Consider the following 17,426-nt stretch of genomic DNA (forward strand, 5'->3'; position numbering starts at 1 on the left):
GTTTTTTAATACCAATTCTATAATTGAGAGATATTAAGATTTCAATTATACTCATGTCGTGATTGTCTTGGCACTCTGTAGTAGCGAAAGTGTTTATAGCGTTGCCTCTCCAGTGAATCATGTCTCGCCATTATCAAATCTAATTAAGTTGAGGCGATCCATCTTCTAAATGAATTGATGATGAGTGTAACAACTCAAGCTCACCGCCAGTAGATATTGTTTGCTTTGACCCGTTACATATCAGTGTCAGCCTCACAGTTTTAAAACGCGTCTATTAGGGAGAAGTTTTCACTCTTAAGGAATGCTTCATTCCCCTCTCCAACTAATGTGGGATCTCACAATCCACTCCCTCTTGAGGTTACTGTCCTTGCTGATACACTACTTGGTGTCTAACTCTGATACCATTTATAACAGCCAGAAGGCCACCACTAGTCGATACTGTTCACTTTTACCCGTTATGTATTGTCGTTAGCCTCACGGTTTTATAACGCGTCTGTTAAGAAGAGGTTTCCACACCCATTATAAGGAATGTTTCGTTCTCCTCCCCCAACTGATGTAGGATCTCATAATCTACCTCTTTCTGCGCCCAACGTCTTCGCTGACACAGAGCTCGGTGTCTGACTCTAATACCATTTATAGTCGCCCAAGCCAGATAGGGTTCGGTTCTGTGAAAATCTTTTCCTAAAAGACATTTTAAAAATGCAAGGTTAACGACGACAGGTAAAGGACCAAAACGAAAATATCTGCGAGCAGTGTACTCGAGCAAATTTGGGTTGGGTTGATAAAGGCATTGTAAATATGGCGGTTATTGTGTGGTCAGTTTGTTATTGTATTGTCCGCCAAAAAAAATAAAAATGCAAAATTCAATAATTTTCCAAATTGTTTTGGGTATTGGGCCGTTAACAGCTTATCGGGCAGCTACGCTGCTGGGCTTTTAAAAAGCCCGCGGACGATATTGGAGGGGATAAAATGGATTAGACGCAATCTCCTTGAGGGGAAAGGATCGTCCGAATGTCCTATCGTCAATGGCGACACCAACCACTCCTTCGCTAATTAGTTCGGAGCAGTTCAAATCGTTCACTTCAATCCTTCCGCCTCTGCCGCTGAGATTCACCGCCGCCAAAACTAGGAATCAATGGCGAGTGAGGTGCGCATTGTCCTCAAACAATTGGCGGGAGAGCAGGCGACTGTTCTCCATCTCTCTTGTCTTCTCAAATTTGTTCCTGATTCCTCACCGTATGCGTCGTTATGTTCATCGAATTCTATGTCGTTTATGTTAGTACTGCTGGATGGACAAATTCGTTGAGTACAGTTTAAAATGTTTTCTCTGCAGATGCCTCTGCCGGAAGCTTTCTGGACAAATACGTGAAGAAGTAACGATCGTTTGATATTTGTTTGAGAATTTCCCTGTCTGCTGAGGTTCATCGAACTTATTCTGATGCATTCTATTCAGGAAAAAGCTGGATCCGCTTGAAATTTATGTTCCAGCCGTCATATTGACGCAGTTACAAATCAAAGACGTCGGTAATTAAGCAAGATATCTTCTACGTCTCTGTATTTTTTGGACTTTGTGTGCATTTTATAAACAAAATTTTCATCGTTTGTGTGTAGGCTTGATCCGCGGTTCAAAATTTCACATGTAAAAGCATACGTGTTTGTTGATATCTACGCAATTATATGTAATGCTAACTGTTTTTTCTTATCAATCGCAGGAAAAATTTTGGAAAGTAGTAAACCAGAATACGCGACATGCCGATCTCTCTTGCGTTCTGGAATTGCATCATCACTTCGCGTAAATATTCGAGCAGTAAGTTGAAAGCCTTCTGCAATTATTGCATATTCCTCGATCTTTCCTGCTCTTTCAAATTCCCGTACTCCATTTGACGTCGTAGAGTTCGAGTATTCCCGTTTTCCTTTCCGTACGCTGTTGTCAAATTTATTACTCAATTCTGTTAGCTACTGTTGTGAAGCATTTTACTCAATTTTGTTAAAGAATATTTTGAAAAGAAGCTTGATATCAGAACAGTTGTTACTAAGATCAAACTCCGGCAATTTTAATCCCTCTCTATTTTATATATTTGTTCATGCGTTGCTCACCTAGGAGAGAAGTGTTTGAGAATATATTGATAAGATTGAATATACTCTGATCTATCCATTAAGTTTTTGGATTTCGCGGTAATAGAATGCATGTGCTCGTTTAGGCAAGCTTGCCTCATTTAAACTGAATACATGCATATGTAGTCCTCATTGCTATTCTGATATTTCATATTGGATGTTATTTACAGCAATACTGTTTATTCTCGATTGCATTTACTTCTCTTCAGTTATTTACGTTCGTGAATTTTTAAAGAGTTGTGGAAATTTTTGTTTCAACAATAGGTTGCACAATATGCCTTGGAGGATGGAAATGGAAACATTGCGTTTGACAATGTTGATCAATGTCTCAGGTTTTTGTTAGCCTTTTTTGAGTTCAGAGGAATCTGATTTTGAGGATAATGTCAAATTCAGCCTTAAAATGATAGCTTCTGCTGCTTGTGGTAGTTTATGTGATGTGAGGGACTTGTTATTACTTAATTCTGAATGTTATGGCCTGAAAATCCATCCGAATCTTACACTTTTTGCGTCTATTAAATGATCCATTTCTAACTTTTGTAAACATTTGAACTTGTGAAGAGCCCTGGAAGAACTTGATTCTTCCCTTTTACGTGCCACAAGAAATGATCGGGGAACCTCAATTGAGTCGATGAAGACCAATATTGACACTGCCGTCCTTGCTCTAGACCGGTAACCTACTTTTGATTCATTAATAAGGAACATATATGATCTGGCATCTCATTTTTCATTCAAGACTTTCTAAGTTTGGATTTGTCTTCTGGAAGCCTGAATTTCTGTAGTAGTCTATGTGGGGATTTGCAGAGAAATGGATAATAAAAGCGTGAACTTACATAGATTTTGTTGAGTTTCCAAGAGGGTAAGTTTAAAAACTAAGCTTATAATCTATTAGTTAAGAACATATTCTTAGGTAGTTAAATCGAGATCCGTGCTCATATTATGACTTACAGAGCACACCCTTCAGGAATCAGAATGTTTCAGTGTCAAATCGAGACCATATCTAATCCCACAACCATTCAATATTTTTTATGTTTCTGAACAAAGATGCTAAAAGTCTTCCTTTATTACAGGCTCCTTCAAACTGTTCCTCCTGATGTCCTGGCTAAAGGGAAGGCTATTGCTGATGCTTATAATTCTCCAGAAGAGGAAGAAACCGAAATTGCAGACCCAGAACTGAAGCAGTTGGAATCAATTTTATGATATAGATATCCAGTAGAACTGAGGATTCATCCCAACTCAAGCAATCTTCTTTAATGTGAGTATTCCATTATTGAAATTAAATGTGTTAAATAACAGTAATATATTTACGCATATTTGACACCCTTAACATATTATTTAATTTATATAGGTCCAGTTTGATGAGGTAATTGTCTTCACTCCTCTTGTTTTTTCATTGTTAAGCTTCTAAGTTTTTTTTTCCGTTTGAAATCGGTATGGAAGATTTAGAATAAATTAAGTTTGTAACGACCTATGCTTAGGATTCAGAATTTAGATTCGGCTACCATGGAGTTTTTATGATTTAGCCACCGAAAAGAAGGGTACACCTTATTGGTCTGAGTAGTAACTTTCAATTTTTCAAGTCTTTCTTAGCCATCCTATTCTCAAGATTATTATCATTCATATACTCTTCATTTACTTGAGTGTCACATGTTCACCAGCTTTCGCCTTGGTTCATCCTATATAGCTAGTAACTTTCAATTCTTTTAAGTTTTTTTTTAGTCATCCTATCCTCAGTATTACTCTCAATTCGAATGTGATCTCAGTTCATTCATGTACCCTCCTACTGAAATGTGATAGAGAGGCATTCAATTGAACGTTTACAATTACATTTTTAGTCATAAAACCAACCTTGGGCCGACTACTAATTTCTTCGGCCCATTAATAACGTTGGGCTTGAACAAGCCTTATATGAAAAAACACTCTTTCCTTATTTATTCTTTAAAGCATACGGGCATTACTATATGTACCTCTCACTACTTTTTCATCATCTAACAGCCCTTGAATCTAAATATTATCAGATTTACTCTCTTTTCACTAATATTAGATTAAATGAGTTACTAATCTATATCTCTCTTTTATATTAGTGAGCTTAAGTTTGTTTAATATTTTGCTAACACTGACTGTCAAGAACTCAAAAACAATGGTTCGAGGACGGAGAAATTTCACAAATTATATGTTGGTCGAGAAACGAGATGACCTTCAACAAAAGAGAAGAATAAGATGGAGGTAATAGTTTATCAAGTTTGCGAAATTTTTAGTTTAGTAGATGAGGAAGCAGTCAATCTTTATAGTATTTATAATAACTTATTCATATGTTTGATTTAGATTCTCCCATTAAATTGGAAAAAAAAATTACTAATACTTTCAACTTATACACTATATTTTCAAATCTAACAAGTTTAATATAAAATTAAAATTAAAATTATATATATATATATATATATATATATATATATATATATATATATAGGTGTCCTCTAGTATTTCAAGTTATCAAGATTGCTTCAAATATTTTCTAAATTGAAGCCTTCTTTTTACCATCTTGTTGAAAATTTGGTTGAAATATACATAAATTAATATTTTAACATTATTTGAATATTTTATTGAAAATGAAATCAATGGTTTTATATATATATATATATATATATATATATATATATATATATTTTTTTTTTTTTTTTTTTTTTTTTTTTTTTTTTTGAGCCTCTAACTAACTATTATTGAGAAGATGATGAGGAAAACTTTGAAGGTTAACAAAAGGTAATTATAGTGTAAAAAGGCAAAAAAGTTTGAAAGGAGAAAAGAAATAACAAGGATGGTGGAGGGTATTTTTGACTTTTAAGAAGGGAGAGTGCCACGTCATCAGGGTAATGGTGGTGAAGAGGGTAGAATTAGAATAGTTGATGATCCCAATGAAGGGTCCTTTATATTATTATTATTATTATTATTAGTTTCATTTTCAGCTTTCCCTTTTCCCTACAAACCGAAATATTCTCACTATCCCAAATTCAACACCCTTCATTTATTTCAAATTTTCACTTTTTAAAAATGTTTTTAACATTAAAAAAACATTTCCAATAGTTCCTTTCTTTTTTTTTTTCTTTTTTTTATTGTTCTTTTGGTTCTTTATTGAAAATCTTACCCATTGACTAACATTTGTCTTTGTGAGTAATTTCTAGTTGAGTTTCAAAAGCTTTCTTGAAATCTTAGGCAGTTTTGAAAAATATGAACATTGAGTTGTTTTCAAAAGTGCTTTTCAAAAACCAAAATATCAAACATAGTCAAGTAATATTCACAACTTCAATTTTTTTTAATTAATTATATTCAACATATATATTTTTTTAAATCATAATTACCTTAGATACCAACCTATATGGCCGAACACATGCTTCCCAAAATAAGTTTAAATTGTCACTGAGTGGCCAAATTCGTCGTGGAAGAAGGATCAGTCTTCCTATTGAAGACTTAAATATTGTATTGGTAACTTTCAAACATTTCAATGAGCGTGGTAGTTAAAAGATTGCCAACTTTAGCTATAAATTTACGTACATTATATAATTTCAAGTACGATAAGAACGAATAAATAAGGCAACCAAACTATGAGTGCAAATTATTTTCCCATCTCAATAATTGAAATCGAAAATAAAAAAAAAGCGATAAAAGTCTGCCTCCCAAACAAATAATTCAATTTTAAAAAAATGGTCCAAAAATCAGAGAAATTATGATAATTTCAATAGGTTAGGGTCCCAAAACTGAGAAATTTTCTTCACCTTCCTTTCATTATTCCTCTCCATCATTACTGGTCAAATCCTGCAATATCTACCCAAAAAAGTCAAACATGACTAATACCTCTTATTTTTATTTTTACATTAAAAGATTCAATTGATTGGATAATTATTATTTACCTAAAAGGTTACTCATAGGAACCTTTTCTAGGATTAAACAGTACATTCATTTTCTTTGTTATTTTCTTGGCTAATTAATTTAATCCTATTTCTTTCTTTCTTTCTTTGAGCTTTTCGTTCTAAATTTTAATATCTTTTAATTTATTTATCATTATTTTTCATAACAATTTTGCATGAATTAATAACATATACTATAATTGACACTGATTTTTCAATAATTGTTTAACATAAAGTATTTGTGGGTCTCAATTTATTGCTTCCTACGCTTGCCGTATTTTTTTTTTTTTTTTTTGGTAAATAAAAATGTATTTTTATTATCATATAAAATAAATTTTAAATTATACCGTTCTAAAGTTAGCATTTCAATTATGTTTTAAGATTTGAAATGCTCTAATTTTACTATTGAACTTGATTTTTTTTTTAATAAAATATTTTTGTAATGAATTTGAAGTTATCGGTAAATTGTTAATATATAAATTTAGGAGGCATAAATACAATATTTTAACATTGATGTGTAAATGTTAATTTAGGTAAATTATTTTATGGTCTAAATCTTTTATAAGTGGATCATCCGTAAAAATTAAAAATTAAAAATTTTAAAATTTAAGGAAATAATTAAAACTAACTCAAAAATTTTATTGTTGCGTGCTTATTGAATTTTAATTTCTAAAAGATATATGCCATATTAGCATTATAATATAGAGATATTAACGATAAAAAATAAGATACAAACTCAAGGAGAAAGATTTAAATCTCCGACATTGTAACGACCTAGATCCACCACTAGTAGATATTGTCCTCTTTGGGCTTTCCCTTTCGGGCTTCCCCTCAAGGCTTTAAAACGCGTCTGCTAAGGGAAGATTTCCACACACTTATAAATGGTGGTGTGTTCTCCTCCACGTGGGATATCACAAACATGAATATAGTTCAACGGTAATTGACATATTTTTTTATATTAAAAGTTTAAATTCTCCTACTCCGTAAGATATAAAACTAATATGTTAGCCACCATATGTATTTCCCTCTCAAAATTTATTATTTTTATCTCATATTATTATACGACTTTATTATATTTGTCTCATATCATCATACGCGTATTTCTTATCCTTATCTAACTATGTAAGATCGAGAGAGAGAAACTAAACATTTATTGTAAGAGTGCGAAAAATAGTAGACACATTTTTAAAATCTCGAGGGGAAGTAAAAACCCTTTACGCCGTTACAAATGGTATTATAACTAGACACGTATGGGTGTGCCCTTAAAACTTATTAAAGTGAAAACCCTTTTGGCTATTACAAATGGTATTATAACGAGACACGTTCATGTGCCCTTAGAACCCAAATAAAACAGTATCTATCTAATACGGTTCAAACCTAGCTCTAATCGAACAAAACAATAAACAAATATATATATTTTTTATCATTATTAATATTAGTTTTCTTGGTAAGGCAATGTTGAAGGAAGTGAGAGTCCAATTCCAGAGGAAGAAAGGGAAAGGAAAGCACAAAGCTTTATTGTTCTTCACTTTCTCTATTCCCATGGCTTCATCTCTCTCTCTCTCTTTTTCCCTTTTCTTTCTTTCTCTGTTTCAGTTCTTACGCCATTGATGAACAACATTAAGCTTTCATCCTTCCAAATAACCTTTTCTTTTCTATTAATTCACTTACAGAACACAATACACCAATGTAATTCAATCTAACACTGCACTCATAATAACCCCTTTGAAATGGCTCGATTCTTTTCCACGTGAGTTGTTTCATACACCGGAAGTTCTTCGCCGTACCGCCGTTGTCCGATCATTTCCAGATGATCCAGCTCGAAAAGATCCGAGCTTGAACAGCTTGCAGCGTCGTCGTCGTGGTCGTCGCTGCCGTTTTCGATCTGGGTCGGAACGAACTCTTGATGATTTCTTGTCTTTTTATGGAGTTCTTTTAATTTCCTGCTCTTTTCAACGAATTGGGATTTTAATTCTTTTTCCTCTGGTTTTTGAACTGCCGGCCGGCCGATTTTCCAGGCGGTCGGAATTGACACCGGCATTAGACTCGATCCATCTTCTTCGTCGAAAATGACACTAACTGGGCAGAAATGAACCGTTCTTTTTGCCCCATTTCCTCTCGACGAAGCAGAGTTTTTGCTGAGACACGATCTTGTAAATGAAGAAGCCGACGAACAGGTCGATTCTTTCCCTGTTTTCACTTTCTTCTCCGTCGCCGGCGAGTTCTTAGACTTTCTGGTATTTCCGGCGGTGAAGAGCGAGTTAATTAACCCGGCGAGTCGGACCCCCGGAGAAATTGGTTGCTTCACTTTCTTCAACCCACTTGATTTTGAATTTGGTAATTCATCGAACTCACGGTGGTTAATTTTTCCATGAAACAGAGTCTTCTTTCTCTCTGTTTCCGGCAACCGGCTGCAGGCGCCGGTGCGAATTGTCTTGAGCCTCGACGACGTAAAACAGGACGAAATAGCAGAGGATTTTGCTCCAAACGCCGATTCGGAGTCGGAAGAAGAGAAACCGCCGGAACTGGAATCGGAAGAATTGGAAGTTGAAGTGAAAAACAGAGCATCGCGATCATGGTCGAAATCGTTAGGCATTTTTCTGGACGATTCTTTCTTTCTATAATCGTCGGCTTTCTCATCGATTCTCTTCGCCATCCATTTCTCGATCATGCAAGTTCGCCGGATATTAACCATTTCTTGGTCTTCAAAACCTCTGGTTTTGCTCTGTTTTCTCGCCGTCGATGTTTCTCTGTAGAATTTCGTCTCGCCGTCGGTGATAGATCGGTAAATTTCGTCGAGAAGAGTGGAAGAAAAAGATGGGTTTCTGTGTTCATACTTATCCCACTTCTTCATCGTTAAATTACTGCAAATTGCAATGGTTTTCTAGAGAGAGAAAGAAGAGAGAGAGAGGAAATGGCAGGCGTTTGAAGAAGCAGGGGACAGGCAGATGCCTTTTATAGACGCTTGTTCGGCGCGTGGAGTATACGCGCCCGCCAGCTTGTCATTATCGACGTGGCAATAGAATTCACTTTTTCCATGTTCCTAAAATGTCCCTCCGTAGTTCTAATTTAGAGCCGTCGATTCTGTTGGATTTATAATTAAATTTAAAAAATTAAGCTTACATTTTTATTTTTTTAAAATATTGTAATTTATTTTTATCTCGTTTAATTAATTATTAAATTATTAACTTATAATTTGGATTAAAATGTGAAATATTCAAATTTTAAAATTCAGTTATTAATGAAATAAAAATTAAAGTAAATAAATGAGAGACATAACTTCTTATGTCACCTAGTGGTGAAATCCGTAAATTCACTTGTACGGATATGTTTGACCCAATTAAATTTATTTTATTGTCATTATTAAATAATTTTCCATTTAAAAAATAAAATATTTTCCATTTATATTTAATATATACGGTATATGTATTAATAATTGTTTTAAAATTTTGAAAAATAATAATTTTATTTAAGTGATTTCGAGCTGATTTATAATTAAATATTTAAATTACATATGACAATTTCGAGTTTAATAATTATTAATTTAAAATTTTAATTAATAAATAAAAAATAAAAAAAGAGGGATGAGAATGGAGCCCATTTCAACCATTCGTGCCACGTATGCCTTATAATTATTATACATTAGCCGTTACTTTTAATCTTATTTTAATAATAATAAAAACTTTTAATCGCGTGTTATATTATAAAGTTATTAACATATTATAAGAATTAATCGAGCTGCAAGGCTTTAAATGTGTGGTTTATAAACATCTGGACCATTCACATTAAAACTTAGTAATATAATTAACGTTCATTTATATGAATTATGTATTTAGATACTCTTTATAGTTATAATAATTTGTTAGGTACATAAGCAACTTTAATGTTCCATGAAAAATAACTAATTAAATATTAATATAATTTATAATAATTAGATAAGTGCAAAGTGAAGTACAATTGTTAATGATTCATAAATAAAATAAAATATAATTTTTTACATTTATTTTTAGGGTTTATTTTGTAGGGTAGGCTTTATTTACATCAGTAAATTTTCTTTTTTACCATGTTAAAGATTTGATTGGATAAAAAGGCTAAAAGGAAAGGCTGTCGAGTGCGCAAAGTAGATTGAAGTGATAGATAAAAAGAACGGGTGAATTTTAACCTAGTTGACGTTTGTTTTTAGAAAATTTACCGAGTTTAATTATGTGTCTAACTTTGTAACTAGAACGTTTTTTTTTAATATGTTCGGGATTTATTAGACACCTAATTGAAATTTTTTGGACCCATTTGATTCAACCCATTACTAATTATCGTGTCTATTTAATTTTATTTTAAAAAATGAAATCAATTGTGATTATACGTGATCACGACATTAAAACAACACATGAACTAATTTCAGCACGTCACTTTAAACGAGAGTTAGACCATTTGATAAACGAAGAACTGGGTTTTTAACACTAAACCCAGATATGATATACGAATTTTTTTTCGTGGGTTAAGGAATTGAATACGTTTATGATCTATTGAGCTATAGTCGGATCACCGATTTTTGTCGGTCAGTCTAAAAATATGAATAAAGAGAGACGAGACAAACCTAAAATGGAACGTAAATACGAAAACCCTAGAAATCGAGCATAGAAACATGGTGTTTAAAGGGAGATATGATGTGCCTCCATTATACTCATCAAGATCACATGGGTTCCAATTGGGCATGATGGGCTCATCCTCTCTAAGGCCAATTCCTTCCATTTTTGTGTTTATTTTAGGCATAAACCATGGGTGGCTTCCACTAAAGCTCTTTAAACTATGCTTTCTTTAGTTCTTTTTGTGTGTACTTTCAAAGTTTCAAACCCTCTATGCTTGTAGCTATTGATTTGTGAAGGGTCTTAAGCAAGATGTAGGACCAAAGACCAACCCGTCGAATTAGCCATGTGTACCTAAAACTCCTCGGTTGATAAATTATTGCGAGAATTGAGGTCGGTCGGAGAGAGGAACGAAACATTTCTTATAAGAATGTGGAAAGTTCTTTCTAGTAAACGCGGTTTAAAACCGTGAGGCTGACGATGACGTTTAAAAACTGTTATTGGAGTGTGTTAGAGAGGACGTTGGCTCCCAGTGAGAGTGGAAATGGGAACAAAGCATTCCTTATAAGGGTGTGGAAACGTTTCCCTATTAGACGCGTTTTAAAAACCGTGAGGCTTACGACAATACATTACGGGCCAACGTGGACACATCGGTTGGCTTGAGCACTTACATGAGGTAAAGTAGTAAGGTCGGTTGTTTGTGGAGTGGAGCCAAAAAGAGGGGTGGGTCCGGTGTTGGTTATGTAAGGAAAAATTTTATCGGTCACTCATTTACTCGTAATCGATTTAAATTTTTATCGAAATTTTAACATGACACGACATTCACTAAATTTCTCCCTCGTCCCATATCTCTAGCCTCTCTCACAAGATCGACATCGATCACTCCTCTTCCCGTAATCGACTTTTTCATTCGATCATCATTCCTCTTTATTCTTCGTTGTAGCAAGGTCGATCGCTCATGCATAGGTTTCATGTAACAGCCCACATTTAGATCTTGTAATCGATTATATAAATTTATCTTTCTTCATGCATCGGTCAATTTACAACGACAACGCAAACCCGCAAACGACGACAATTTGATCTCACAAACAGCAACGAGCGACTAGTTTCTCCTTCTACACGTGTATCTACCGACCCAAAACACGATTATCCCCATTTTAATCATAAACCTCTATAATTGATAAGATATAAATTACGTCAAAATCAGTTAGGTATCCTAAAATTTAATAAAAGAACCGAACAAAAGCATAGATATTATTAAAATTAAATATAAAATGCAATTAATATATACTCCCTTGCTGATTTGGAGGAAAAGGAAACGGTAAAATGACGTCGTTTTGGTGGTCCACCTTGTCTCTTCCCTTTCAAATTTGTTGAATGAAATAATTTTAACTTATTCAAAATAAATAATTGATGTGACAAAGCTTCCAAATAAAATAAAATAAAATAAAATAAAATAAAATATTAAATAAATAAATAAATCTCTACCATTTTCCACTACTTAATGAGACAAATTTATAGATTACTTTATCATTGTCTCAATAAATCCATTTTATTAATTGTAGGGTTCAGTTTCAATAATACACCCAAAATAATTACCATAATATTACCTCTATTTATTTATTTTATTATTATTATTATTTCGTAAAATTTAAAAATATGTTTAATTTATCCACTTTGAGCATATGATCGGCCTCGTACCAATGAAGAAAGTATTATTTGATTATAAACCCATGATCATTCCCTAAATTAGCTGACGTGTGACTTTCATCATCTAACACTTCCCCTCGAACAAACTACGCCTCCCCTTAATCGAGGCTCGAATCCTTTTCTTTTGGAGTTCTTTGTTCGACATTTGAGGATTTACCAATCTATTGACACCACTAAGTTTAGGACATGACTCTGATATCATGTAGATGAACACGAATCTCCATAGTAGTATGATATTGTCCACTTCGAGCAAAAACTCTCGTGGGTATGCTTTGGCCTTCCCCGAAAGACCTTATACCAATGGAGAAAATATTCTTTGATTATAAACTCGTGATCTGATATGAACTAAGAAACATCAATCATATAATATACTTCAATGAAAATGTGAAGAAACATATTTCAATTAATGTATTTTAAGACATTTTTAATTTACTTTATGATACAATTACATAATGGTTAATTATGACAATTAATTATGAATGTCTTTACAAGTTGCGTTTTGATGCTATATAAAACCATGTATGTTGTATTTATAAGTAGACTTGAAAAATAGATAAAACGAGCATTTGTGCTTTCTTTAGCCAATGACTAAGTTTCTTTGCAATTCTATGTAGTTTATGTTGCATGTAGAATCATTCAAGCTCGATATGATCAATCTTGCTTGTGGAGTGATTCGAATCTCAAACAAGTGTTCTTGCGTTGAGATATTTGATCAACAAGAATCATTCAAGCTAGACAGGATCGATCTTGCATGTGGAGTCATTCGAATCCCAAACAATGTTCTTGCCTTGAGATATTCGATCAACAAGGTAATCCGAATCTTACTCCCCTTGTAGTGATTTCTTATCATATCATGACCATTCCCTAAATTAGCGGATGTGAGACTTTCATCATCGAATCGAACAGCTTTACCATTTAATTATGGGTTATTTTTTAGTTAGCATCAATTAAATAATTATACGAGAATTTTAAGAAGTGGGAGATTAAAATCTCGATAAATTTATGAAAATTTTAGGAATTTTAATGCTCGGGACAACAACCAGTAAGTACATTTTGTTTTTTTGACCTACGAGAACATGACTTTGATGGTAGAGAAGGAAACGGAAAAAAAAAAATACATTTATTTATTTATTTATTTGTACGATTTTGTAAGAAATAAATCTGTTTTAATTTTCTTCGTGAACCACGAAAAGTGGTAATCCAAAAAAGAGATAGAAATGTCACATAAGCTTACAAAAATATTTAATAACTGCCAAATCACTGTACTTAGTCAACTCACGGTCAAAATAACCTTTAAAATTATTATTTTTAATTATCAGACATAATTCCTCCAATTTTAAAATTTTAAAAACCATAATGATAATTATAATTTTTGTTCAAATTAAATTAATAAAAAAAAATATAGAAAATATATAAAATTTTAAAAGTAAAATTAACGCCTCTCACCCTTCTAAAAAACAGTTAATTATTTTTTACCATTAACATATGGACGAAAGCTGTCAATAGACATCTTATAGATTATGTCTAAATTTTTTAATATTACTTAGAAAGTTCACTCGTTGACGAGTATTTTAACCTCGGTAAATATATTTTTATTAATGGAGTGAATTTGATTGCAGGTAAAGTAAAATAGAGATGAAAAGTGTAAAAAAAAGACAACATAGTTGGGGTTTGTGAGAGGGACCACAGATTGGATCCAGCGAGACAAGAAAGCAGAGCCAAAGAGAAACGAGCCAGGAAGGCTTCGATAATGGCGCCCGCTCCTCGGGATTGGCTAACGACCCGGCACTCATTTATTTCCCTGTTTTTTTATTTATTTTAATAATAGGTGAAAATTATTTTAGATTATTATTTTTTTTTTTGTTGCTAAATTAGTAAAATACACATAAATTTTTATATTTTGTATAAAAATATTTACAAAATTGATTATTTTATTATTTCATGAATGGAAAATATAATAAATTTTTAAGGAATATTTGTTCCATGATAATTTAATTTTTTAAATAGTTGTGAGAAATAATTTTTTAATATTTTATAAGTTCATGAAAAACATGGTATATTATAATATAAAACATGTTCATAAAAAGGAGTGAGATTCTATAGTTAGTCAATACCTACCGTTATGAATAAATCATCAAACATTCAATATTTGTAGTTATAAAATAAACATATAGTATATATATATATATATATATATATATATATATATATATAATAATTTAGAGCAAAAAATAGCAATATGTAACAATACAAACTCGTAGCTAGCAAATATTGTCAGCTTTGACTCGTTATATATCGTTGTCAACGTTACGGTTTGGAGATGTTCCACAATTTATAAGAAATATTTTGTTTCCCTATCTAATTGATATGGTATCTCACAATCCATCTCCTTTGGAAGCCTAGCGTCCTCACCAGCATGTCGTCTAGTGTCGTAATAGCCCAAGCCCACTACTAACAGATATTGCTCGTTTTGATCCGTTACGTATCGCCGTCAGCCTCACAAATTTAAATTGAGTCTTCTAAGGGAAGATTTCTACACCCTTAAATGTCCGTTCATCTCTCAGACTAATGTGAGATCTCACAATCCACTTTTTTGGGGGGCCCAATGTCCTCGCTAGCACACTGCCCGGTGTCGTAACAACTCAAACCTACCGTTAGGAGATATTGTCCACTTTGGCTCGTTACGTGTTGTCGTCAGCTTCACGATTTTAAAACGTGTCATGGGAGATGTTTTCACACTTCCAATCTACTTGTGATATCACAATTCACTCTCTTAAGGGCAGCAAGTTAGTTCCCTGTTCAACGAATGTGGCATCTCAAACTCTGTCCATAAACGCGGTGGGCCAATCGCCCAATTCAGATCCCAATGGAGACCCAACCGCCTTAAAGCATCGGATCAGCAGCAGATGCTTGGGTTTTACCACAATTCAGATTCAAGAAAAAACGAGCCCGATTGGCCTATTTAAAATGACCCAAATTCCTCTGCAAAAGCAGTGGGCCAATCACCAAATTCAGATCCCAATGGAGACCCAACCGCCTTCCACATTGGGATTTGAAACCTCTGATCACAAACAACAAACACAAAGAAGAAAAAAGAAGCCTTCCTCCACAAACCAAGTCATCTTTAAATCATTGGCATTGGCATTGGCATTGGCGCTGGCGTTGGCGCTGGCGTGGTGTTTGAGGCTCCGCCACGGGCCCCACACCCCCACTCCCCCATATACGTTTCTGTCTTTTCGCATCCACTTTAAAACCCTTCACTCCCATGGCGCCTCACAGAGCCTTGCCTCCACGTGCTGCAACATGTGGCTCACCCCATTGCCTTGTCTTCACGTCTCTGTCTCCTTCACGTGCCCCTTCCCTACCTCTATTTTCCTTCCACACCATGCCATTAAGGAGCAGCATCAGCAGCATCAGCAGCATCAGCAGCACACTCACACCCCCTTCATTTACATCAATCGCTTTCGTTCCTTCTTTCTCATTGTTAACAAAACGTATATCTTGATTTTTGGTTAATTAAGCCGACCCATCACTCATTAATGTGGGCGTGGCCTATGGGTTCGGTCGTTTTCTTCACTTCAAGTCGGCTACGCATTTCGTCGAACAGTTGGTGTGCATGTATGTATGTGTAAGGAATGGGTTCAGGGGGTTTAATTTCGCCCTGAGAAAGCAAAAGGGATGACAGTTACAAAAACAGCGTCGTTTTCATGTCGCCGTCTTTGTAGTGGAGATGTCGGAGTCGGTTGCGCCCATTACCCAATCACCCATCTCATATCAACTCACCTGCCATGGTTATCTTATAATTTGTCGGGGCGGTTTTTTTTTCCGCTTAAATTGATGCCAATTTAATTTAATAAAAAATTAATTTAAATACTATCGTTGTTTTTCATTTTTAATCAATAATTTAATTATTTCACATGTCTCTATTATTAATTATAAAATTATTAGACAAATCTTTTATGTCTAATAAATCTGTAAATTAAAAAAATGTTGGAATAAATTAAAATTTTATTAATTTGAAATTTATTTTTTAAAGTTTATAGACCAATACAAACCATAAATTCATGACTATACTTGTAATTTCACATTTTTTTGGTTCATTTTTTTTTATTAAAAAAATTAAACTAATACACACGTTTTATTTTGAAATCTCAATTTTAATATTTAAAATTTACCTCTATTACAATATTGACAAAATAGATGACGTCATATTTACAAATCATTAATCTAATATATTTGGATTAAAATTGATAACAATGATGGGAGATTTGCACAAAGATTTTAAAAAATTTAATATGGGAAAATTAAAAAGTTGTAAATACAAATAAATAATTTATGTATTATAAATAATTTAAAAATCCGTAGTTCAAAATGCTTCACTTTTGGGCTCCAAAGTAGCCGAGCCCACAAGGATTTAGAAGAGGGTAAAGCAATGCTATGGCTTTTAGCCCAGCCCACAGCCCAATAAGTTTCCAATGGGCTTAACGGCCCATCTTAAATTATACGAACCTTGTAATTTTGTAAATTTAGGACTAGCTAAATATAAATTTAAAATTTAATTGAACATGCTTATAATAATATATGAAAACTATACAAAATATTTAAATGATGATGTAATATTTATTTTAGTGCGACTATATAAAATATTAAAATCATTATTATTGTAATTTAAAAGGTTAGAATAATTTATAAGATCAACATTTACTTATAAATTGTCAAATTAAATATTTTTTATTAGATATAAATAGTTAATTTTAGGCAAAATAAAGTAAATTAAAAAATTACTAATTAACTTGGTCTCATTTGGTAAGAATTTTATGTTTTAAGAAATTAATTAATTTTTTTTTTACCTAATTTACTTAATGTGATTTTTACATTTTAAAATGAATATTAAAATTATTAGTCAAAAGTTAAAAAAAAAAAAAAAAAAATATATATATATATATATATATTAAAAACAAATTTTTGTAATTTTTTTTTAAAAATAAATGATTATTAAATGGCAGATTAAAATTTCTTCGGATCATTATCAAATATCACCATTTTATTGAGAAAAAATTGTTGGGAGGACGTGGCCCAATTAAAAAAAAGAAAAAGAAAAAGAAAAAGCAAATTGGTG

At 32.8% G+C, this 17,426-nt stretch overlaps 2 protein-coding genes across 3 annotated transcripts; one reads left to right on the forward strand and one right to left on the reverse strand.

Annotated features, from left to right (window-relative positions):
* The first annotated feature begins 984 nt into the window (after positions 1-984).
* Positions 985-4,074, forward strand: LOC111805621 (uncharacterized). Of its 2 annotated transcripts, XR_002816686.2 has the most exons (9): positions 985-1,236; positions 1,334-1,373; positions 1,454-1,524; positions 1,713-1,807; positions 2,380-2,447; positions 2,674-2,784; positions 3,183-3,367; positions 3,461-3,475; positions 3,591-4,074. XR_002816686.2 is itself a non-coding variant. In XM_023690758.2 (7 exons), exons 1-7 carry the CDS (start codon positions 1,026-1,028, stop codon positions 3,310-3,312), a joined length of 726 nt encoding a protein of 241 aa, XP_023546526.2. In that variant the 5' UTR covers positions 985-1,025; the 3' UTR covers positions 3,313-3,474. The 2 variants fall into 2 exon arrangements, 1 of the variants encoding a protein (XP_023546526.2); XM_023690758.2 differs by lacking the exon at positions 3,591-4,074 and having other exon boundaries at positions 3,183-3,474.
* A 3,553-nt stretch (positions 4,075-7,627) lies between these two features.
* Positions 7,628-8,954, reverse strand: LOC111805741 (protein BIG GRAIN 1-like A). Its single transcript, XM_023690958.2, has one exon. It carries the CDS (start codon positions 8,866-8,868, stop codon positions 7,726-7,728), a length of 1,143 nt encoding a protein of 380 aa, XP_023546726.2. The 5' UTR covers positions 8,869-8,954; the 3' UTR covers positions 7,628-7,725.
* Positions 8,955-17,426: the final 8,472 nt, after the last annotated feature.

The sequence above is a fragment of the Cucurbita pepo genome, chromosome 11, assembly GCF_057944985.1.
Source record: "Cucurbita pepo subsp. pepo isolate OVF chromosome 11, ASM5794498v1, whole genome shotgun sequence".
Classification (NCBI taxonomy): Eukaryota; Viridiplantae; Streptophyta; class Magnoliopsida; order Cucurbitales; family Cucurbitaceae; genus Cucurbita; species Cucurbita pepo.